The sequence below is a fragment of the Amblyraja radiata genome, unplaced genomic scaffold (assembly GCF_010909765.2).
Source record: "Amblyraja radiata isolate CabotCenter1 unplaced genomic scaffold, sAmbRad1.1.pri scaffold_20_ctg1, whole genome shotgun sequence".
NCBI lineage: Eukaryota > Metazoa > Chordata > Chondrichthyes > Rajiformes > Rajidae > Amblyraja > Amblyraja radiata.
This window is the reverse complement of record NW_022630501.1, coordinates 70,813-96,429: the sequence shown is the minus strand read 5'-3', so window position 1 is coordinate 96,429 and position 25,617 is coordinate 70,813. Positions and strand designations below refer to the sequence as shown.

The 25,617-nt window shown below is 46.2% G+C and overlaps 1 protein-coding gene and 1 long non-coding RNA gene across 2 annotated transcripts in view; one reads left to right on the top strand and one right to left on the bottom strand.

Moving 5' to 3' along the window:
- Positions 1–7,661, bottom strand: part of LOC116969854 — a 31,693-nt gene extending 24,032 nt beyond the window's left edge. Inside the window, exon 1 of the mRNA XM_033016621.1 lies at positions 7,478–7,661. Coding sequence (XP_032872512.1) covers positions 7,478–7,661 — 184 coding nt within the window. The remainder of the gene's footprint in view (positions 1–7,477) is intronic.
- Positions 7,662–13,533: 5,872 nt separating this feature from the next.
- Positions 13,534–23,808, top strand: LOC116969849. Its single transcript, XR_004410940.1, has 3 exons — positions 13,534–13,548; positions 22,149–22,154; positions 23,682–23,808. It is a non-coding gene; the product is annotated as an uncharacterized LOC116969849 (long non-coding RNA).
- The last annotated feature ends 1,809 nt before the right edge of the window (positions 23,809–25,617 follow it).

Sequence of the window (25,617 nt, the reverse complement as noted above, 5' to 3'; positions counted from 1 at the left end):
CTGAGGCCCACATCCTAAAACATAGATTTATCAGCAAAACATCTGGAGGGAATCACAACGTGCAGCTCATCATCAGCTCAGGAGTTAGTGTCATCCTCATTGTGACAAGAAATCTAATCAGGCTCCTTCCTTAATCCGGGTTAACAACTCATTTCCCCCATATTGTGTGAATTCTGCAGAGAAATACAATTCATTTTTATTGCTGCTCAGCCTCTGTTGAGTCTGGAAGAGTTAAGCATGACCTCTCTAAATTAAACAACATACAAAGCAGTGCTAGACAGACTCAAAACATAAAGATATTTCCAGTGACTGTAGGATCTGGAACAAGGGGTTTTGGACTCAAGATAAGGGGTGAAACATTTAGGGCTGAGACATTTCTTCATTGTGAATATGGTGAGCCATTGAAATTCACTCCACAGAAAATGGTAGATGGCAGGTCACTGAATCTTGTTAAGTTGGGGATAGATTTATTTGACATAAAATGCATCAACATTTATCGGGAGAGAATTGGAATATGAGAATGTTTTGAATGATTGAACAGGCTCAAAGTGACAAATAATCCACCCCTGATTCCCTTTTGCATGTTTCAATAGGTTTTGGGATAGTTTGATGTTGTCTTTGTCCTTCACCATTCTGATGTTTATTTACACATTGTGAAATTTAGTCAGATAAAAAACAGGAAGTGAAACAGTCCACAGGTCAGAATACACGAATCGTTGTGGTTAAATTGCAAGACAGCTCTTCCTGCAGCTTTGACCATTGCTCTGAATGTTGCATCATGTCCTGAATGTGATGGGAAAAGGCAGAATCCTTGCTCTCTTCAAACCTCACATTCTTTATATTCAAAAATAAACTTTATTTCAGAATAAAATATATATACACCAAACTAGTCTGAAGAGTCCCAACTCAAAACTATCCTTGTTCAACAGGAATGCTGCTTGACACACTGAGTTACTCCAGTATTTTCTGTCTTTCCTTGGTAAAACAGCATCTGCAGTTCCATAATTCTATACACAACTAACACAAATGCTTTTGGTGTCTATACATTCAATAATGTCACACTCAGTAGTGTTTGTACCTGTCTTTACACAATATACTGTCATTTGGCCCCTTCCCTGGGGTGATATCCCTTCCATTGTATGAAGGTTGTCCCACCAGACTCAGTCCTCAATGTCCAGCAGGGGAAGGTCCCAAGACAGTGATCCTCTCTAACAGAGTCTATAAATTGGCTGCACAATCCCTCAGCAAGAAGGCGAATGGTATGTTAGCATTCATAACAAAAGGAGTTGAGTATAGGAGCAGGGAGGTTCTACTGCAGTTGTACAGGGTCTTGGTGAGACCACACCTGGAGTATTGCGTACAGTTTTGGTCTCCTAATCTGAGGGAAGACATTCTTGCCATAGAGGGAGTACAGAGAAGGTTCACCAGACTGATTCCTGGGATGGCAGGACTTTCATATGAAGAAAGACTGGATAGACTCGGCTTGTACTCGCTAGGGTTTAGAAGATTGAGGGGGATCTTATAGGAATTTACAAATTTCTTATGGGGTTGGACAGGCTAGATGCAGGAAGATTGTTCCCGATGTTGGGGAAGTCCAGGACAAGGGGTCACCGTTTAAGGATAAAGGGGAAATCTTTTAGGACCTAGATGAGAAAAACATTTATTTTCCACACACAGAGAGTGGTGAATCTGTCGAATTCTCTGCCACAGAAGGTGGTTGAGGCCACAGTTCACTGGCTATATTTAAGAGGGAGTTAGATGTGGCCCTTGTGGCTAAAGGGATCAGGAGGTATGGAGAGAAGGCAGGTACAGGATACTGAGTTGGATGATCAGGCATGATCATATTGAATGCTAAATGGTGCAGGCTCAAAGGGCCCGAATGGTCTGTACTGCTGCACCTATTGTCTATGTTTCTATGTTATCCTGCAGTCTGGAGTGGGTCAGTCAGCCACATCCCTGGATGGACATCTCTTTGTCATGTCGTTGTTTTATTCCTCAGCACAGTAACAGTGTGTGGGACATGGGGCCAATGTTCCTGTCCCCATAATCCAGCCTTTGCCCCACAGTAACAGTGTGTGGGACATGGGGCCATATTCCTGTCCTCATAATCCAGCCTTTGCCCCACAGTAACAGTGTGTGGGACATGGGGCCAATGTTCCTGTCCCCATAATCCAGCCTTTGCCCCACAGTAACAGTGTGTGGGACATGGGGCCAATGTTCCTGTCCCCATAATCCAACCTTTGCCCCACAGTAACAGTGTGTGGGACATGGGGCCAATATTCCTGTCCTCATAATCCAGACTTTGACCCACAATGGGCAGCACCAGAACAGAAATAATGTATTTGAAGATTTGTCTTTAGAAACAAGTAAAGAGAATGTGGTCTCCATATCACCAGCATCCTCAAGGAGAGACAACCTGCTATCCTTATACAGTCTGTGATGTACATGACCAGGGGGCACAATAATGTGGGTGACTGTGAAGTGATTCACAATTGGATCAGTTGCAGGATAATTCAGGATGGCACGAAAGTGTCCACATTTAGTGGAAACATTAAAACAATGGAAAATGTTCAACTGTTTTTGTTTACCAGTCCTATAGAGCTGCATTCTGACATCGTGACTCTGATGTTCAATGGCTTTAGCATTGAAGGCAAGCATACCATACACATTCTTTTCCACCCTATCTACTAAGCACAATCCATACCCAGAATTGTTTGGTCATGTTAGTGGAGTGACACAAATTGACCCAGTTATTCACCATCATAACTTGGAAATACATTGCTGATCCTTCATTATCTGTGGGGCCTACTCCTATCATTTACATCATTTATTAAACACATCATTTACTAAACACATCATTTACTAAACACTCGAAATTTAGTTCAGGTAAAAAATAGGAAGCGAATCAGCCCAGAGCTGAGAATAAACGAATCATTGTGGTGAAATTGCAAGAGAGCTCTTCCTGCAGATTTGACCATTGCTCTGAATGATTCAGGATATGATGTAAAATTCAGAGCAATGGTCAAAGCTGCAGGAAGATCTGTTGCAATTTCACCACAATGATTCGTGTATTCTCACCTGTGGACTGTTTCACTTCCCGTTTTTTATCTGACTAAATTTCACAATGTGTAAATAAACATCAGAATGGTGAAGGACAAAGACAACATCAAACTATCCCAAACCTATTGAAACATGCAAAAGAGAATCAGGGGTGGATTATTTGTCACTTTGAGCCTGTTCAATCATTCAAAACATTCTCATATTCCAATTCTCTCCTGATAAATGTTAATGCATTGTATGTCAAATAAATCTATCCCCTACTTAACAAGATTCAGCCCTAAATGTTTCACCCCTTATCTTGAGTCCAAAACCCCTTGTTCCAGATCCTACAGTCACTGGAAATATCTTTATGTATCGAGTCTGTCAAGCTCTGCTTTGAATGTTGTTTAACTTAGAGGTCATGCTTAAGTCTTCCAAACTCCAGTGACTACTGGCTCAGTCAGCTCCTCCTCTCCTTATACATTAGTCCTGCCATTCTAGGAATCAGTCTGGTCAGCCTTGGCTGCATTACATGAGTGGCTGAAAACCCCTTTCTCCGGTAAGGAGAGCACAAAGACATGTTTGGAGAGACATGGGCCAGGCGTAGCCAATTGTGATGGGATCAGTAGGACATCTTGGTCAGCATGTGTGTGTTGGGTTGATGTGTCCATTTCCATGCTCTACAGCGCTATGACTCTCTGCTGCATCTGTGTATATTTGACAAGTAACTCAACTGACTGACATCACCTGGAAACCTCTTTGCATCCTCTTTGCTTCTCCTATTTACTCTCAGTTTCATGTCATCAAACTTAGAAACATTAAATTTGTTTCCTTGTCAATACCATTGATGAACATTGAAAATAACAGACTCAAGAATCTCACCTCACATCAACTAAACTCCAGCCCTAACTTCACCTCACATCACATCAACTAAGCCCCAACCCCAACTTCACCTCACATCAACTAAACTCCAGCCCCAACTTCACCTCACCTCACATCACATCAACTAAACCCCAGCCCCAACTTCACCTCACATCACATCAACTAAACCCCAGCCCCAACTTAACCTCACCTCACATCACATCAACTAAACCCCAGCCCCAACTTCACCTCACATCACATCAACTAAACCCCAGCCCCAACTTCACCTCACATCACATCAACTAAACCCCAGCCCCAACTTCACCTCACATCACATCAACTAAACCCCAGCCCCAACTTCACCTCACATCACATCAACTAAGCCCCAGCCCCAACTTCACCTCACATCACATCACATCAACTAAACCCCAGCCCCAACTTCACCTCACATCACATCACATCAACTAAACCCCAGCCCCAACTTCACCTCACATCACATCAACTAAACCCCAGCCCCAACTTCACATCACATCAACTAAACCCCAGCCCCAACTTCACCTCACATCACATCAACTAAACCCCAGCCCCAACTTCACATCACATCAACTAAGCCCCAGCCCCAACTTCACCTCACATCACATCAACTAAACCCCAGCCCCAACTTCACCTCACATCACATCAACTAAGCCCCAACCCCAACTTCACCTCACATCACATCAACTAAACCCCAGCCCCAACTTCACCTCACCTCACATCACATCAACTAAGCCCCAGCCCCAACTTCACCTCACATCACATCAACTAAACCCCAGCCCCAACTTCCCCATACATCACATCAACTAAGCCCCAGCCCCAACTTCACCTCACATCCCATCAACTAAACCCCAGCCCCAACTTCACCTCACATCACATCAACTAAGCCCCAGCCCCAACTTCACATCACATCACATCAACTAAACCCCAGCCCCAACTTCACCTCACATCACATCAACTAAACCCCAGCCCCAACTTCACCTCACATCACATCAACTAAACCCCAGCCCCAACTTCACCTCACATCACATCAACTTCTTCTTCTTTGGAGTTTTACGGCAGCCGGCAGCCGGCATCCACAATGTTGCATTGCTGCCACCTTCTGGCTTCACTCCACAGTCCTCATGTCTTTACATTATATCCTTTTTTATAAGGCCAGAGGCCCTCAAGAAATTAAACAACACCTTTACTCCTTTTCCTTCCCCTCCATACTCTAGAATGTTCTTTGCTGATATATCTGTCATTCCAATTCTGTTCATTTCACTGATCAAAACTCATCTTTCTGTTTCATATCTCCTACATGCAACTAGAGCATGCTGAACTGTTTCCGGCTGATGGCATTCCTCACACAGCCCAGTAGGGTGTTTTCCCAACATCTTTAATGTGCTGTTCAGGTGAGTGTGTCCTATCCTCAATCTTGCTAATACTACCTGTTCTCTCCTGTTCCCCCCTCTTCTTGCTGTAATGCCCACTCTATTTTGTAGCGAATAGAGGTGTCTCCCCTTTGTCTCCTGTTCCCAATATTGTTGCCATTCCTGATTTATTTTCTTCCACACAATGTGTTTTCCTTCAGATTTGGATAATTGTAAGTTTACCTCTATGTTCTCTTTTTTAACGGCCTCTTTTGCTAACTTACCCATTTTTTCATTTCCTAGCACACCAATGTGTGCTGGGACCCATCACATCAACTACTTCTTCTTCTTGTAGGATTCCGGCAGTGTAGACGCTGCTAAGCGTATTACTGCCCTCCACAGGTCAAAGTTTGAACTAAATCCTTACATACAGTCCTGTAACTTGCAGGAATTGAAGAACAGCCCTGGATATCAGTTGATGTTTCTCACTGTGTCCAAACAAAGATGAAACAGAAAAAGCCTCAACTCCAAGTCCTGTCAGTCTAACAAACAATACTTCTCTTTCTACCCTGTACTTTTTACATTCAAGGAAAACATGCTTAACTGTCTCATTACTCCCACATTCACACAAGCCAGAAACATGTTTCCCTACAATGCACAAATAGTAATTTAACCCACAGTGTCCCAACCTCAATCTACACAGTTTAACTGAGTCCCTATGGGACAGAGAAGTACAGAAACATATTTTCCTAACTTCAGATTGTATAGAAAAGTAGTGTCTACCCCTGACTTCCATTTCCCGTCCTCTCTGCCATTCTTTTGTTAAGCCCTCTTTAATTATTTCTCTCAGTTCCACTCTCCCCAATAATACATGGATATCTATTTCTCTTCTTAAACTCTCCTTTTACCCCCAACTTCACCCCAACTGAACCATTTATAGCCCCTCCCCCTCCCCCCCCGGTTGGCGGCGGATCACGTCACGTGCGCGGCCGCTCCAAAAGGCGCCAAAAGCCGTTGGTCGCGAGAGGCGGGTGGGGGGTGAAGTGAACGCGGAGAGTGGCGCAGGCGCAGGCGCGTTCGGCGCAGGGCGGGCCACGGGCTCGACGTCAACGTCAACGTCAACGTCAACGTCAACGTCAACGTCAACGTCAACGTCAACGACAACGTCAACGTCAACGACAACGACAACGTGCGTGCGCCCCCCCCACACACCGGCTCTCGCGACCAACGGCTTTTGGCGCCTTTTCCCGCCGTGGGCTGGAGTTGTCCACGTGACCCGCGCTCTGGGTGCAGCCGCCGCTCACGTCACGTGAGGAGCCGCCAACGGCCGGGGGGAGGGGGAGGGGGAGGGGGAGGGGGAGGGGGAGGGGGAGGGGGAGGGGCTATACATGGTTTATAGTTGGGTTGGGGTCTAGTTGAGGTTTAGTTGAGGTGGGGTTAATTGAGGTTTAGTTGGGGTTTAGTTGAGGTTTAGTTGAGGTGAGGTTTAGATGAAGCGAGAGGTTTAATCGAAGCAATGTTTAGTGAGGTGACGTTTAGCTGAGGTGAAGTTTGGTCGAGGTGATTGAGGGGTTTAGTTGAGGTGAGGTAAAGTTTAGTTGAGGCGAGGTTTAGTAGTGAAGTGTGAGGTTTGGTTGAGGCGAGGGGTTTAATTGAGGCGAGGGGTTTAGTCGAGGTGCAGGTGAGGAGAGGAGAAGTGTGTGTCTGAGCTCAGGAAGGGAGATCCAGGAGTTGCTGAAGGAGACGAGAGAGACCATGTCTGGGACACAGGGCCCAGAGGTCAGACTCCAGGGAACTTTGTCATGGAGAACGGGCAGAAGATGCCGGATTAATGTCATCTCAGGGGCCTGGGAACGGGGAAGATGCTGCTGCTCCTTCTCAGACCATGCACCATGTATCAGGTACAATGTTTGTTTTTCCAGGATGCTGACCATTTCAAAGACATTGCTGGCTATTTTTCCAAGGAAGAGTTTGAAGAAATAAGTGACTGGAAGATGCTCCGTTATAAGAATGTGAAGTGGAATTATGAAGCCATACTTGCCATTGGTTTGTAGAAAATATTCCCTGCCTATATTTATTTTTCCTTTTTGCCAATTTCTAATGATGGATGCTGACATGAGTGTTCCCCCCCCATATGAAATCTAAATAGATATGTGCTTTCTGGGAGCAAGTCCTTGGTTAGATCCTTCCACCTTCCATTTCATTCCACTGGTATATTTTGAGAATGAGACTGAGGTCGGCCGGCTTCACCCTCTGCTGCGCTGCATCAATACGCGGCTGTTGTGAGTTGTTTCCCCAGTCTATATCCGATGCATTTGCAACGTGGTCCCTGCTCCTCCGGCTGCCGTGAGGCTCCAGAAGTGGCAATGAGTGCATGTGAGTGTGGGACCCCGGTGAGTGTGGGCGGGAGGGAGGGTGAGGGCAGCGTCAGGAAATGGAGGCGAGATTCAGGGAACTGCAGATGATTTATTTTAGTTTCGAGATACAGCACGGAAACACCCTTCGGCCCACCGAGTCTGCGCCGACCAGCGATCCCTGCACATTAACATTATCCTGCACTCACTGGGGACAATTTTCACATCTACCAAGCCAATTAACCTACAAACCTGCATGTGGGAGGAAACGGAAGATCTCGGAGAAAATCCACGCAGGTCATAGAAACATAGTGCAGGAGTAGGCCATTCGGCCCTTCGAGCCTGCACCGCCATTCAATATGATCATGGCTGATCTTCCAGGTCACGGGGAGATTGTACAAACTGTGTACAAATGGCACCTGTAGCCGGGATCGAACCTGGGTCTCCGGTGCTGCATTCACTGTAAGGCAGCAACTCTACCGCTGCGCCACTGTGATGGATTACAAATAAAAAACAAAATGCTGGAGTAACTCAGCGGGTCAGGCAGCATCTATGGAGGACATGGATAGGCAACGATTTGGGTTGAGACCCTGGGAGGAGGGACTGTTGTGAGGAACCGAGGGGAGGAGGGTCTGAGTTGTGAGGGAGACTGAGGGACAGGGGGTGTCTGTGGGTAAGGGGTGAACAGTTCTTCTCACAGAACAGTGCTTCTTTCATCATCATCCCTTCCACAACAGAGCACTCCCTTCTCACCGCTCCTCCGGCAGCTTGCTCTCCTCACCGCTCCCCCTACAGCGGCTCCCTCCTCCCGCAGCACTCCCTCCTCACCACCACTCCCACAGCACAGTTTTCTCTCCTCAGTCCCCCTGTTAGAAACCCAGGCATTCTAACCCAATGGACAGACTGGGAGAAGACCAGAATGAAGACAGAGAAAAAGACAAAGTGGGATGTGTCCCGGCTAGTTTAGTTGTAGTTTAATTCAGAGACCCAGCGTGAAAACAGGCCCTTCAGCCCATAGAGTCTGTGCCGACCAGCAATTACCCGTTCACATCCTTATCTATGTTTAGTTTAGAGATACAGTGTGGAAACAGGCCCCAGACAGCACCCATAGTCGTTGGCGCAGCAGTAGAACGTCCGCCTTACAGCGCCAGACAACCGGGTTCGATAGTGACTACGTGTGTTTGTTTGTATGGAGTTTGTACGTTCACCCAGTGACCTGCATGTGTTTTCCACAAGACCTTCAGTTTTCTCCCAAACTCCAAAAACGTACGGGTTTGTAGGTTAATTGGCTTGGTATAAATGTAAATTGTCATCAGTGTGTGTGGGATAGTGCGGGGATCGCTAGTCGGCGTGGACACGGTGGGCCACAGGGTTCTTTCCACACTGTATCTCTAAACTACACATAGAACTAGTGTGTGAACGGGTGATCGATAGTCGGTCAAGATTAGGTGGGCCGAAGGGCCGGTTTCCGTGCTAAAAACAAACAATGCTGTTATTGGACTTGCCATGGAACTACTCCCTCTCCGTGTGCCTTCAACCTCCCAAAGTGCAACATTGCACTCTTGCTCGGATTAAACTCCATCTGCCATTTCTCCGAGAGAACGTGCAAACTCCGTACAGACAGCACCCGTAGCGAAGATCGAACCTGGGTCACTCGCACTCTAAGGCAGTAGTTCAATCGCTACGCTACCACGCTGCCACACTAATGCAGAGAATCTTCGCTGGTCAGCCCGGCCACGGTGGGCTGAAGGGCCTGTTTCTATGATGTACCTCTAAACTAAACACATACCTAGTGTGAACAGGTGATCATTGGTCATCGCGGACTCGGTGGGCTGAAGGGCCTGTTTCCACACTGTATCTGCACTGTATCTCTAAACTAAACTAAACTGACCCATTGAGTGACTCCAGCTTTTTGTGTTTATCATTGGTTTCAGCCACCATCTGCGGTTCCTTCTACAACTAAATTCACTCTCTCAACCGTAAACCCTCGTGATAACACCACTTTATGACAGATTGTAATTCTGTCGGACGGGCCTGCCGACTAATGTCGATGCTCCCTTGCCACTTCTCTGTCTGATATGAATATTGATTTCTCTAACTTCAAGTAACCCCTGCGTTCCTCCTCTCTCCATCCCTCCCCCACCCAAGTCGCACCAACTTCTCTTTCTCACATAGTAAACCGCTATCAACGGCCTGCTTCCTTTACCATTGTGAGCTTTTTTGCATCTTTCATTCATTGTTCTATATCTCTCTACATCACCGTCCATATCTCTCGTTTCCCTCTCCCCTGACTCTCAACCTGAAGAAGGGACTCGGCCCGAAACGTCTCCCATTCCTTCTCTGGAGATATGCTGCCCGTCCTGCTGAGTTACTCCAGCCCTTTGTGTCTAACCCCCCACAGATCCGCTGAGTTCCGCCAGCATTTGTTTTCTCAATGAATAAAGGGAGTGTTATGCACCCTCAGCTTTGGGGAACTCTGCGATACATTTCCCTTCATTTTGTGAAAGAACATTTACATTTTTAGCACTAAATTTCCTGTCACAACTTCTGTCTACTTTCTCATATATCAAGAGGTCGTTGGGCCGCTCGAGTTTCTGCCGCTTCATAAGTTATTGTGATAATGGTAATATAGCGAGCAAACTCAATGCGAGCATATATGTCTATAGGGCTTATATACACAAACAGGGATATAATGTTGAGGATCTATAAGGTGCTGGTAAGGCTGCTTTTGGAATATGGTGAGTAATTTAGGGCACCGTATCTGAGGAAGGATGACTCTAAGATAGTCCAGAGGAGGCTTACAAGAATGATCCCAGGAATCAGTACACTAACCGATGATAAGCGTTTGTTAGCACTGGGCCTGTTCTCGCTGGAGTTTAGAAGAATGATGGGGGGACCTCATTGAAACATACAGATTAGTGAAAGACTTGGATAGAGTGGATGTGGAGAGGATGGGAGAGTCTAGGTCATATCCTCAGAATTAAAGAACATTGTACTACTATTCCTTATGACCTTATGATAGGAGCAGAATTAGGCCATTCGGCCCATCAACACCATTGAATCATGGCTGTCTATCTCTCCCTCAACCCCATTCTCCTGCCTTCGCCTCATAACCCCTGACACTCGCATTAATCAAGAATCTATCATTCTCATACCTTAAAAATATCTATTGACTTGGCCTCCACAACGTTCTGTGGTAAAGAATTCCACAGATTTACCTCCCTCTGACTAAAGAAAGTCTTCCTTATTGCCTTCCAAAAAGAACGTCCTTCAATTCTGAGGCTGTGCCTCTGGTTCTAGACACTCCCTCCTAGTCTACTCATCTGCCGATCACCCCCTCACCTGTATCCACCTATCACTTGCCAGGCTTTGACCCATTCAGACCTGCTGGATGAGAATTCCTTGGTGTGCAGGAAGATGAGGGTGATCTTATAGAGGTGTACAAAATCATGAGAGGAATAGATTGGGTAGACACACAGAGTAGGTGAATTGAGGACCAGAGGACATAGGTTTATGGTGAGAGGGGGAAAGATTTAGTAGTGATCTGAGGCGTAACTTAGTCACACAAAGGGGTGGTGGGTATACGGAACAAGCTGCCAGGGGAGGTCATTGAAACATTGACTGTTCCAACGTTTAAGAAACATACAGGTTTGTCATGGATAGGTCTGAAGAGGGTCTCGACCCGAAACGTCGCCCATTTCTCCAGAGATGCTGTCTGTCCCGCTGAGTTACTCCAGTATTTTGAGTCTAGGTACATGGATAGGACAGGTTTGGAGGGATATGGACCAAACGTGGGCAGGTGGGATTAGTGTAGCTGGGACATGTGGGCAAGTTGGGCTAAAGGGCCTGTTTTGAAGGGACTCAATCTGAACTGTGGTTTGTAGAAACAAGGAACTGGTGAAACTAGTCCACTCCCTCTGCAGATCCACTGAGTTCCTCCAGCACTTTGCTTTCTAGATTAATAAAGGGACTTCTGCACCCTCAGCTTCGGGGAACTGTTGGATATATTTTCCCGTAATTCTGAAAAAAGGACATTTTTATTTTTCGCACTAAATTTCCTGTTCCACTTCCTCGTGAAGCAAGAGGTCATCTCTTGGGCCTCTCAAGTCCCTGCCACTTCACTGTTTCCCATGAGTCTTACTCATACACTAGGGATAACCTACGGGGGTAAATTAAGGTCAGAGGGGGAAAGCTGAAGTGGGTGGCACAGTGGGGCAGTGGTAGAGTTGCTGCCTCACAGCGCCAGCAACACAGGTTCGATCCCGACTACATGAGTTGTCTGTACAGAGCTTGCACGTTCTCTGCGTGGGTTTTTTCTAAGATCTTTGGTTTCCAAAGACGTACATGTTTGTAGGATAATAGGCTTGATATAAGTGCAATAGTCCCTAGTGTGTCGGATGGTGTTAGTGTGCGGGATCGCAGGTCGGTGCGGACTCGGTGGGCCGAAGGGTCTGTTTCCGCACTGTATCTCTAAACTAAACATAGAACCAGTGTGTGAACGGGTGATCGATGGTCGGCGCTGACTTGGTGGGCCGGAGGGCCTGTTTCCGTGCTGTGCAATTCTCTGTTCTAGGTTTTCACTCTCTGCTAATTCATTAAAAAAATTTGCGGGGTTAGTTGGGCAAACTTGCCTTGCACAAATCCAAACAATCTTGAATCAGTAACTCAGCTGGTCAGGCAGCATCTCTGGAGAGAAGGAATGGGTGATGTTTTGGGTCGAGACCCTTCTTCAGACCTGAAACGTCATCCATTCCTTCTCTCCAGAGATGCTGCCTGTCCCGCTGAGTTATTCCAGCATTTTGTGTCTATCTTCGATTTAAACCAGTATCTGCAGTTCTTGAATCAGTGCAGTGCAGAATCTCTACACAATTCTTGAATCAGTGCAGTGTTGCCCAAATGAGCACCCTAACCATGGCGATGTGGAACAGGAGACTGTCACACCCACTAGATTAAATATCTCCAATTTGACAGGGAGGGGAGTAGGGGCCGGTGGGGAGGGGGTTACAGAGACCAGGAATAGGGTCAGAGCCAGAGTAGGTTTGCAGAGATAGTGAGGGACTCTTCCCACATTACACCACTCCCTCCAATAAATCAAAGTCATGCCACTTCAGGGATGAAAGGGGTTATACTATTTGCTGATAAAGGAATACTTCATTATTTTACTTCAGTTTCCTGATGTAAATTTCCCCCTCTACACATTCGTGTTCTCCACACAGTGACGGCCACTGAGAACAAGAGTTTGACAGTCGATATTCCAGACACGAGCAGTGAACACAACCCAGGTACGTAATTCTGTGTCTGTCGCTTGTTCCCACAAACAGCAACCTGTTTAGTTGAGTTGTAATTTTGTACAGAGTCTGATCACTGAAATATTTTGTGTATTAAGGTAACTGCAGATGCTGGCTTACACCGAAGATAGACACAAAATGCTTGAGTAACTCAGCGAGACAGGCAGCATCTCTGGAGAGTTCAATTCAGTTTTCTTGCTATTGAGGGAGTGCTGCATAGGTTCATCAGGTCTGAAAAAGGGTCGCAAATCCGAAAGTACACAAAAATGCTGGAGAAACTCAGCGGGTGCAGCAGCATCTATGGAGCGAAGGAAATAGGCAACGTTTCGGGCCGAAACCCTTATTCAAAATCCGAAACGTCACCCATGCCTTCTCTCCAGAGATACTGCCTGTCCCACTGAGTTATTCCAGGGTTTTGTGTCTACCTTCAATTAAAACCAGTATCTGCTGTTCTTCGTTAAACATTTTCGCCAAGTTAATTCCCGGGATGGCGGGACTGACATATGATAAAAGAATGGGTCGACTGGGCTTGTATTTACTGGAATTTAGAAGGATGAGAGGATATATTATAGAAACATAAAAAATTCTTAAAGGATTGGACAGGCTAGATGCAGGAAAAATGTTCCCGATGTTTGGGGAGTCCAGAACCAGGGGTCACAGTTTAATTATCAGCGGTAGGCCATTTAGGACCGAGACGAGGAAACATTTTTTCACCCAGAGAGTTGTGAATCTGTGGAATTCTCTACCACAGAAGGCAGCGGAGGCCAATTCACTGGATATTTTTAAGAGAGAGTTAGATTTAGCTCTTACGGGATATTGGGGAAGAAGGCAGGAACGGGGTACTGATTGTGGATGATCAGCAATGGCCTCCTCCTGCACCTATTTCTATTATTCTGTGTTATCTATGTTTATTGCCGTATGTACCGAGATACAGTGAAAAGCTTTTGTTGCGTGCTAACCAGTCAACGCAAAGACAACACATGATTATAATCGAAGATAGACACAAAATGATGGAGTAACTCAACGGGAAAGGGAGCATCTGTGGATAAAAGAAGTGTCTTGACCCGAAATGTCACCCATTCCTTCTATTCAGAGATGCTGCCTGTCCCGCTGAGTTACGCCAGCATTTTGTGTCTATCTACGGTTTAAATTAGCGTCTGCAGTTCCTTCCTATACATGATTACCATTGTTCCATTTACAGTGTACAGATACATGATAAGGGAATAACGTTTAGTGTAAGGTAAAACCAGCAAAGACTGATCAAGGATAGTCTTCGGGTCATCAACCCGATTAGGAAAAGCAATGAGACCTGGGTGTCATGGTACACCAGTCATTAAAAGTAGGCATGCTGGTGCAGCAGGCAGTGAAGAAAGCGAATGGTATGTTAGCATTCATAGAAAAAGGATTTGAGTATAGGAGCAAGGAGGTTCTACTGCAGTTCTACAGGGACTTGGTGAGAATACACCTGGAGTATTGCGTACAGTTTTGGTCTCCTAATCTGAGGAAAGACATTCTTGCCATAGAGGGAGTACAGAGAAGGTTCACCAGACTGATTCCTGGGATGGCAGGACTTTCATATGAAGAAAGACTGGATAGACTCGGCTTGTACTCGCTAGAATTTAGAAGATTGAGGGGGGATCTTATAGAAACTTACAAAATTCTTAAGGGGTTGGACAGGCTAGATGCAGGAAGATTGTTCCCGATGTTGGGGAAGTCCAGAACAAGGGGTCACAGTTTAAGGATAAGGGGGAAATCTTTTTGGACCGAGATGAGAAAAACATTTTTCACACAGAGTGGTGAATCTGTGGAATTCTCTGCCACAGAAGGTTGATGAGGCCAGTTCATTAGCTATATTTAAGAGGGAGTGTGATGTGGCCCTTATGGTTAAAGGGATCAGGGGGTATGGAGAGAAGGTAGGTACAGAATACTGAGTTGGATGATCAGCCATGATCATATTGAATGGCGGTGCAGGCTCAAAGGGCCGAATGGCCTACTCCTGCACCTATTTTCTATGTTTCTATCAAAGAGGTAGTTAGTAGTTCAGCATTGCTCTCTGGTTGTTGTAGGATGATTCAGTTACCTGATAATAACTGGGAGGAAACTGTCCCCAAATCTGCAAATCGGTGAGAAGGAATGGGTAACGTTTCGGGTCGTGACCCTTCTTCAGATTGAGAGTGAGGGGGGAGAGAGAGACACAGAGATAATGAAGTGAAAGGTGTGAAAACGAGACAAAGGTTATGAAGTTCGAGGAAAATGTAGATAGATCATTGTTAGTGGGGAGAAGGTGACAACGAAACAAACAGAGATAAGATTTAATCAGGAGGACAGACAGACTGGTCCTAGAATAGGAAAGGGGAGGAATTGAGAGAGAGGGAGAGCAAGGGTTACTTGCTTATGTTATGTTATTCATAATGCTGGGGTGTAAACTGCCCAAGTGAAATATGAGGTGCTGTTCCTCCAGTTTGTGTTGGGGCTCACTCTGACAGTGGAGGAGGCCCAGGACAGAAAGGTCAGAAAGGTGTCTCTGTGTCTCCCTCTCCCTTGACTCTTAATTGTACTCAATATTGTGAGTTAATTGTACTCAAGTTTTGAGCACCGTATCTGGCTCTGGAGAGGGTCGAGAGGTTTACATGAATGATCCCAGGAATTAGATGATTAACATATGGTGAGCGTTTGACAGCACTGGGCCTGTACTCGCTGGAGTTTAGAATAATGAGGGGGGAACCTCTTTGAAACGTACAGAATAGTGAATGGTTTGGATAGAATGGACGTGGAGAGGATGTTTCCACTTGTGGGAGAGTATCGGACCAGAGGTTATAGCCTCAGAATTAAGGGATGTTCTTTTAGGAAGGAGATGAGGAGGAATATCTTTAGTCAGAAGGTGATGAATCTGTGGAATTCTTTGCCACAGAAGATGTGGAGACCAAATCAGTTGATGTATTTAAGACAGAGATCGATAGATTCTTGATTAGTACGGGTGTCAGAGGTTATGGGGAGAAGGCAAGTGAATGGGGTTAGGAGGGAGAGATAGATCGGCCATTATTGAATGGCGGAGTAGACTTGATGGGCCTAATTCTGCTCCTATCATCATGACCTTATATAGTACGACTTGCCTGGGTTGCATGCAAACACTCAATTCTGGTACACATGGCAATTTCCAACCATACCAATAGATGGGCCAAAGAAAGGTTGTGTGGTTGGAGCTGTTCCAAAACCAAGCTGATAAAATGCTTTCTAACAGGCCCTTCAGGGGGTGGAATGGAGAGACTGCTTTGTGTGATGGACTGAGCGATATCCACGATTGGGGCGGCACAGTGGTGCAGCGGTAGTGTTGCCTCACAGTGCCAGAGACCCAGGTTCGATCCTGATGTCAGGTGCTTGTCCCTCCAGAGTTTGCCTGTCTGAAGAAGGGTTTCGGTCTGAAACTTTGCCTATTTCCTTTGCTCCATAGATGCTGCTGCACCCGCTGAGTTTCTCCTGCATTTTTGTGTACCTTGCCCGTTTACATATTCTGTTGACCTGCTAAAGAATTTAATTGTACTGTCTGGGACATGTGACAATAAAGCATTCTTCAATCTGGACTGTTGGCCAGCTTGGGTTTACTGAGCTTTCCTCCCACATTCCAAAGACGTTCAGGTTTGTAGGTGAATTGGCGTGGCAAGATTATTAATTGGCCCGGGTGTGTGTCAGATAGTGCTAGTGTGCGGGGATCGCTGGACCCCGCACACTAGCATGGCATGGACTCGGTGGGCCGAAGGGCCTGTTACCGTGCTGAATCTCTAAACTAAACTAAGCTCTCAGCAATTTCTTGTGGTCTTGAGCAGAACTGTTGCCAAACCATGGTGTGAAGCAACCTAACGGTGTTCTTTCACAATTCATGTGCAGATGTTGGTGTGAGTCACTGGAGAAATGACGAACTTCCTTCATCTTTTGAGCAAGATGAGACATCAGTGTGCCTTATTGACCACAGCTTCAATTATGTTGTTGATGATATTTAAGGTCATACGTGATAGGAGAATAAGGCCATTCCCCCCCCATCAAGTCTACTCCGCCATTCAATCACAGCTGATCTATCACTCCCTCCTAACCCCATTCTCCTGCCTTCTCCCCATAACCCGACACCCACACTAATCAAGAATCTATCTATCTCTGCCTTAAAAATATCCATTGACTTGTCGTCCACAGCCGTCTGTGGCAAATAATTCCACAGATTCATCACTCACTGATTAAGGAAATTCCTCCTCGTCTCCTTTGTAAAGGAATGTCCTTTAATTCTGAAGCTGTGACCTCTCACTAGTGAAAACATTCTCTCTACATCCACGCTATCCAAGCCTTTCATTGTTCGGTAAGTTTCAATGAGGTGCCCCTTCATCCTTCTAAACTCCAGCGCGTACAGGCCCAATGATGACAAATGCTCATCATATGTTGAAGCCACCATTCTCATAAACCTCCTCTGGATCCTCTCCAATGCCAGTACCCATCTCCTCATATATAGGGCCCTAAACTGCTCCCAATACTCCATGTGCGGTCTGACCAGCATGTTATAAAGCCTCAGCATTTTATCATTTGTGGTCACTACCTCCAAACGGTTCTTTTACCATAACCACCCTGATTAAATCTGGTTTGTTATACAATACTTTTATTTTTAGAGATACAGAGTGTAAACAGGCCCTTCAGCCCACCGAGTCCGCGCTGACCAGCGATCCCCGCACACTAACACCATCCTACACACACAAGGGACAATTTGCTAATTTATACAAGCCAATTAACCTACAAACCTGTAGGATCATTGGAGTGTTGGAGGAAACCGGAGCATGGGGAATCATACAAACACTGTAAAGACAGCACCTACAGTCAGGATCGAACCCGGGTCTCTTGCGCTGTGAGGCAGCAACTCTACCGCTGCGCCACTATGCCCCCCATTTACAGTGGCTTGCAAAAGTTGTCGTACCCCTTGAACTTTTCCACATTGTGGGAAACAGGCCCTTCGGCCCATCGAGTCCGTGCCGACAATCGATCACCCATTCACACACTAGTTCTGTCTTTAGTTTAGAGATACAGTGCGGAAACAGTTCCATCATCCCACCCAGTCAGCGGCGACAATCGATCACCCGTTCACACACTAGTTCTATCTTTAGTTTAGAGACACAGCGCGGACACAGTTCCATCATCCCACCCAGTCCGTGCCGACCAGCGATCACTGTTCACATACAAGTTCTGTGTTTAGTTTAGTGACATAGCGTGGAAACAGGCCCTTCGGCCCATGCTGACCAGTGACCAACGTTATCCTGCACACACTTCGGACAAATAATTTATTTTTTTACCGAAGTCTAATTAACCTACAAACCTGTACGTCTTTGGAGCGTGGATGGAACTGGAGATCCTGGAGAAAATCCACGCAGATCACAGGGAGAACGTACAAACTCCGTACAGACAGCACCTGTAGTCAGGATCGGTCGGGTCCCATGCGCTGTGAGGCAGTAACTCTACCGCTGCGCCACCGTGCCCGTCATCTTACTTGGCAATGATTAGCGGGAAGTCTAACGATTGGGAAGCTTTTAAAAACCAAAGAAGGCAACTAGATTGGTCAAACGGTCATGTGATAGGAGTAGAATTAGGCCATTTGGCCCATCAAATCTACTCCACCATTCAATCATGGCTGATATATCATTCTTTCCTAACCCCATTCTCCTGCCTTCTCCCCATAACCCCTGACACCCGCACTAATTCATAATCTATCTATCCGTGCCTTAACAATATCCACTGACTTAACCACCAGGTGGCGCCAGCAATGGCTGCCTCGCCAACAGTCTGTCTGTCCCTTCCTCTTTTTGTTGTCTGTTTGTGTGTTAAATGTATGTTTCTAATGTTTTTAGGTTGTTTTATGTGGGGAGTGGGGGGGAGTAGGGGGAAACTTTTCCTAATCACTTACCTCGATGGAGATGCAATTTTTTTCCGTATCATATCTCCGTCCGCACTGCGGTCTAACATCGAGGAGTTGGTGGCCTTTGCTGGAGAACGACTTCGAGAGCAGCACCCTGGTGCCTGCAGGACTTACCATCACGGAGCTTGTTGTCTCTGGTTAGACACCGACTTTGGGGAAACTCCAAACCACAGGAGCTTTGATCGCCCCGACGAGGAGTCTTCGATCGCCCCAACGCAGGGTCTTGGATCGCCGCAACGCAGGGTCTTGGATCACCCCAACGCAGGGTCTTCGATCGCCCCAACGCAGGAGTCTTGGATCGCCCCAACACAGGGTCTTGGATCACCCCAACGCAGGGTCTTGGATCACCCTAACGAGGAGTCTTGGATTGCCCCAACGCAGGGTCTTCGATTGCCCCAATGCGGGGTCTTCGATCGCCCAGACTGCAGAAGGTTCGATTACCCCGACTGCAGGAGAATAAAAGAGGAAGAGGTTTGGACTTTATTGCCTTTCTTCACATTGAGGATGGTGGGGAATCCGCTGTGGTGGATGTTTATGTTAACTTTTATGTATCTCTTGTTGCTTTTTTTTTGGTAATTGGAATTTCATTAACCTTAAATGGTACACGTGGCAATAAACTGACCTTGAAAGCTTGAATTGGCCTACACAGCCGTCTGTGGCCCTCATTCCACAGATTCACCACATTGACTAAAGAAATTCCTCCTCATTTCCTTCCTAAAAGAATGTCCTTACATTCTGAGGCTATGACCTCTCCCACTAGTGGAAACATCCTCTCCACATCCACTCTATCCAGGCCTTTCACTATTCTGTAAGTTTCATTGAGGTCCCCCCTCATTCTTCTAAACTCCAGCGAGTACAGGCTCATCCTATGTAAACCCACTCATTCCTGGGATCATTCTTGTAAACCTCTGGACCCATCCAGAGCCTGCACATGCTTCATCAGACATAGGACTGAAAATTCCTCACAATATTCCAAGTGTGGCCTGACCAGCACCTGAAACAGCCTCAGCATTCCATCCGTGTCGTTTAATGTATATTGGTCACTGGAATTTTACTGCAATCACTTTCTCTTCCAGAGCAGGAGATCGGGGACTGACGGAATATCTGGGATCGGACAATGATCGGGAGATCATTCTTCCTCCTCTCCCTTCTCCAAGGTACCATCAGCAGCAACTCAGAAGTGTTTAGGGGCGAGGAGGCTTTAACTGGTTGGCTGCCAGTGACTAGCGGAGTTCTGCAGGGGTCGGTGCTGGGGCTGCTACGATCATTCCGCTGAACACCTCCGCTCAGCCCGCCTGGACCTACCTGATCTCCCTGTTGCCAAACACTTTAACTCCCCCTCCCATTCCCACACTAACCTTTCTGTCCAGGGCCTCCTCCACTGTCAGAGTGAGGCCAAATACAAATTGGAGGAACAGCATCTCATATTTCACTTGGGCAGCTTTCACCCCAGCGGTATGAATATTGATTTCTCTCACTTCAAGTAACCCCTACATTCCCTCTCTCTCCATCCCTCCCCCACACAGGTCGCACCTGCTTCTTGTTCTCACCCAACAAACAGCTAATAATGGCTTGTTTTTTTGTCATCATTACTCTTTTACATATCTTTCATTCATTGTTTGTGTCTCTACATCATCGTCCATATCTCTTGTTTACATCTCCCGTGACTTTCAGACTGAAGAAGGTTTTTGAACCAAAACGTCACCTATTCCTTCTCTCCAGAGATGCTGCCTGTCCCACTGAGTTACTCCAGATTTCTGTGCCAATTTTCAGTTTAAGGCAAAGACATTCTTGCCATAGAGGGAGTACAAAGAAGGTTCACCAGACTGATTCCTGGGACGTCAAGACTTTCATATGAAGAAAGACTGGATAGGCTCGGCTTGTACTCGCTAAAATTTAGAAGACTGAGGGGGTATCTTATAGAAACTTACAAAATTCTTAAGGGGTTGGACAGGCTAGATGCAGGAAGATTGTTCCCGATGTTGGGGAAGTCTAGAACAAGGGGTCACAGTTTAAGGATAAGGGGGAAATCTTTTAGGACCGAGATGAGAAGGCAGGTACAGGATAATGAGTTGGATGATCAGCCATGATCATATTGAATGGTGGTGCAGGCTAAAAGGGCCGAATGGCCTACTCCTGCACCTATTATCTATGTTTCTATGTTAAACCAGTATCCTCAGCTCCTTGTCAGCAGATCTATATCAGTGAGACCAAACGGAGGTTGGGCGATCGTTTCGCCGAACACCTCCGTTCGGTCCTCAATAACCAACCTCACCCCCGGTGGCTCAGCACTCCAACTCCCCCTCCCACTCCGTATCCGACCTTTCTTGAACTGTGATCCCTGGTTCTGGACTTAACCAACATCAGGAACATTTTTCCTGCATCTAGCCTATCATATAACCACATAACAATTACAGCACGGAAACAGGCCATCTCGGCCCTTGTAGTTCATGCCGAACGCTTATTCTCCCCTAGTCCCATCTACCTGCACTCAGACCATAACCCTCCATTCCTTGTGTTTAAGAAGGAACTGCAAATGCTGGAAAATCGAAGGTACACAAAAAAGCTGGAGAAACTCAGCGGGTGCAGCAGCATCTATGGAGCGAAGGAAATAGGCAACGTTTCGGGCCTATTTTCCCGGTCATATACCTATCCCAATTTATTTTTAAATGATAAACTCGAACCTGCCTCCAACCACTTCCACTCGAAGCGCATTCCACACAGCTACCACTCTCTGAGTAAAGTCCCCCCTCATGTTGCCCCTAAACTTTTGTCCCTTAATTCTCAAATCAATCCTATCGAATCCCTTAAGAAGTTTATCTGTTTCTCTAAGATCCCGTCACATCGTTCTAAATTCCAGTGAATGCAAGCCCAGTCAAGCCATTCTTTCATCATATGACTGTCCATCCATCCCGGGAATTAACCTCGTGAACCTACGCTGCACTCCTTCAATAGCAAGAATGTCCTTCTTCAAATAGGTTGACCAAAACTGCACACAATACTCCAAGTGCGGTCTCACCAGGGCCCTGTATAACTGCAATAGGATCACCTTGCTCCTTTCTCAAATCATCTCGCTATGAACAATTTAATGAAACCTGAGGGTTAACATTTTTCCACACAGTGGGTGTATGGAACGAGCTGCTGGAGGAGGGAGTTGAGACTGGGACCATTGCAATTCGACAAGGTCCCACATAAGAGATTAGTATATAAACTTAAAGCACACAGCATTGGGGGTTCAGTATTGATGTGGATAGAGAACTGGCTGACAAACAGGAAGCAAAGAGTAGGAGAAAACGGGTCATTTCCACAATGGCAGGCAGTGACTAGTGGGGTGCCGCAAGGCTCAGTGCTGGGACCCCAGCTATTTACGATATATATTAATGATTTGGATGAGGGAATTGAATGCAACATCTCCAAATTTGCGGATGACACAAAGCTGGGGGGCAGTGTTAGCTGTGTGGAGGATGCTAGGAGGCTGCAAGGTGACTTGGATTGGCTGGGTGAGTGGGCAAATGCATGACACATGCTGTATAATGTGGATAAATGTGAGGTTATCCACTGGTGGCAAAAACGGGAAGGTAGACTATTATCTGAATGGTGGCCGATTAGGAAAGGGGGAGATGCAACGAGACCTGGGTGTCATGATACACCAGTCATTAAAAGTAGGCGTGCAGGTGCAGCAGGCAGTGAAGAAGGCGAATGGTATGTTAGCATTCATTGCAAAATGATTTGAGTATAGGAGCAGGAGGGTTCTACTGCAGTTGTACAGGGTCTTGGTGAGACCACACCTGGAGTATTGCGTACAGTTTTGGTCTCCTAATCTGAGGAAGGACATTCTTGCCATAGAGGGAGTACAGAGAAGGTGCACCAGACTGATTCCTGGGATGTCACGACTTTCATATGAAGAAAGACTGGATACACTCAGTTTGTACTCGCTAGAATTTAGAAGCTTGAGGGGGGATCTTATAGAAACTTTCAAAATTCTTAAGGGGTTGGACGGGCTAGATGCAGGAAGATTGTTCCCGATGTTGGGGACGTCCAGAACAGGGGGTCACAGTTTAATGGGGAAATCTTTTAGGACCGAGATGAGGAAAACATTTTTCACACAGAGAGTGGCGAATCTCTGGAATTCTCTGCCACAGAAGGTAGTTGAGGCCAGTTCATTGGCTATATTTAAGAGGGAGTTAGATGTGGCCCTTGTGGTTAAAGGGATCAGGGGGTATGGAGAGAAGGCAGGTACAGGATACTGAGTTGGATGATCAGCCATGATCATATTGAATGGCGGTGCAGGCTCGAAGGGCCGAATGGCCTACTCCCGCATCTATTTTCTATGTTTCTATGAAGGCCAACATGCCATTTGCTTTCTTCACTGCTTTCTTTCATCCGCAGCCAACCCTCTGTCTGATGTCCTGATATTAACTTCCTCAAAGAACTCCAGCAGATTTGTCATGCAAGATCTTCCCTTCACAAAACCATGCTGACTTCAGCCCATTTTATCCTGAACATCTAAGTACTGCGTAACCTCATCATTTACAATTGACTCTAAAATCTTACCAACCACCGAAGTCAGGCTAACCGGCCTATAGTTTCCACCCTTCCGTTTCACTCCCTTCTTGTTCAGCGGGACGATATTCGCAAATTTCCAATCTTCATGAACCCACTCCTAACTCTAGTGATTCTTGAAATATCACAACTAATGCCTCCGCAATCTCAGAGGCCACTTCCTTCAGAACCCTGGGGTGCAGTCCATCCGGTCCAGGTGGCTTATCCACTCTCAAACCTTTCAGTTTTCCCAGCACCTTCTCCTTAGTAGACAAAAATGCTGGTGAATCTCAGTGGGTGCGGTAGCATCCATGGAGCAAATGAAATAGTCAACGTTTCGATGCCGAAACCCTTCTTCAGACCTGAAGAAGGGTTTTGGCCCGAAACGTTGCCTATTTCCTTCGATCCATAGATGCTGCCGCACCCGCTGAGTTTCTCCGGCATTTTTGTCCACCTTCGATTTTCCAGCATCTGCAGTTCCTTCTTGAACCTTCTCCTTAGTAATAGCCACTTCACTAACTTCCACCCCTGACTCTCTAGGATTGCAGGTACACTGCTGGTGTCCTCCACGGTGAGGACTGATGCAAAAAAAGTTATTCAATTCCTCTTCAATTTCTTGATTTCTGCTGCATCATTCTCCCGCGATCCAACATCCACTCTTGTCTCCTTTTTCATTCTTTATATATCCATAGAAACACTTGCTATCCACTTTTACATTATTGACCAGCTTACATCCGTACTGAAGATAGACACAAAAAAGTTGAACTAATTCAGCGGGACAGGCAGCATCTTTGGGGAGAAGGAACGGGCGAGGTTTCTGGTCGAGACCCTTCTTCAGACTGGTTAGGGATAAGGGAAACGAGATATATAGACGATGATGTAGAGAGATAAAGAACAATGAATGTAAGGTCGGAGAGCAGGAGGCATCACAGAGAGGGAGCAGTGAGAGAGAATGTGGCAGAACTGCATTGTTGTGAAAGATTACAGCAGGATCTTGATCGATTGGTCAGATGAGTTGAGGAATGGTTGGTGGAGTTTAATACCGAGAAGTGTGAGACGATGAATTTTGGGACATCTAACAAGGGCAGGACTAACACAGTTAATGGTCGGCTTCTGGGTAGTGTTGTAGAGCAGAGGGATCTAGGAGTGCAGGTGCATGGTTCCTTGAAGGTCGAGACACAGGTAGATAATGTGGTCAAAAAGGCATTTTGCACTTTGGCCTTCATCAGTCAGAGTATTGATTATAGAAGTTGGGAGGTCATGTTGCAGTTGTATAAGACGTTGGTAAGACCACATTTAGAATATTGTGTAAAGTCTGGGCACCGTGTTATAGGAAAGATATTGTCAAGCTGGAAATGGTTCAGAGAAGATTTATGAGGATGTTGCCGGGACTAGAGGGAGAGGTTGAGCAGGCTGGGTCTCTATTCCTTGGAGCACAGGAGGATGAGGATCTTATAGAGGTGTATAGATCATGAGGGGAATAGATCGGGTAGATATACAGAGTCTCTTGCCCAGAGTAGGGGAATCGAGGACCAGAGGACATGGGTTCAAGGTGAAGGGGAAAAGATTTATTAGGCATCTGAGGGGTGACTTTTTCATACAAAAGATAGTTGGTGTATGGAACAAACTGCCAGAGGAGGTATTTGAGGCAGGGATTATCCCAGTGTTTAAGAAGCAGTTCGACAGGTACATGGATAGGACAGGTTTGGAGGGATATGGGCCATATGCGGGCAGGTGGGACTAGTGTATCTGGGAAATGTTGGCCGGTGTGGGCAAATTAGGCCGAAAGGCCTGTTTCCACACTATCACCCTATAAGTCCAACTCTCGTCGGAAAGAGGAGGAGAACCTCTTCAAAGTAGACATAGCTGTATCTTGAGGAGATATCTTGACGAAATGTGTAAGAGGGAACTGCAGGTGCTTGTTTAAACCAAGGTTAAACACAAAGAGCTGGAGATACTCAGCGGGTCAGGCAGCATCTATAGAGAGAAGGAATGGGTGACGTTTCAGGTCGAGATCCTTCTGCAGACTGGTCACATCCGTACTTTATCGTTTCTCTCCGTATTGTCCTGTGTGACACGTGGAACTCTGCCGTGTGAACATGTTTAAATCTCCGTTTGTCTTTAGATGCTCCACAGAATCTCTCAATCACTTCCCCCGACAACGTGAACAGTTCCTGGGTCAGTGTAAAGGAAGGAAACTCTGC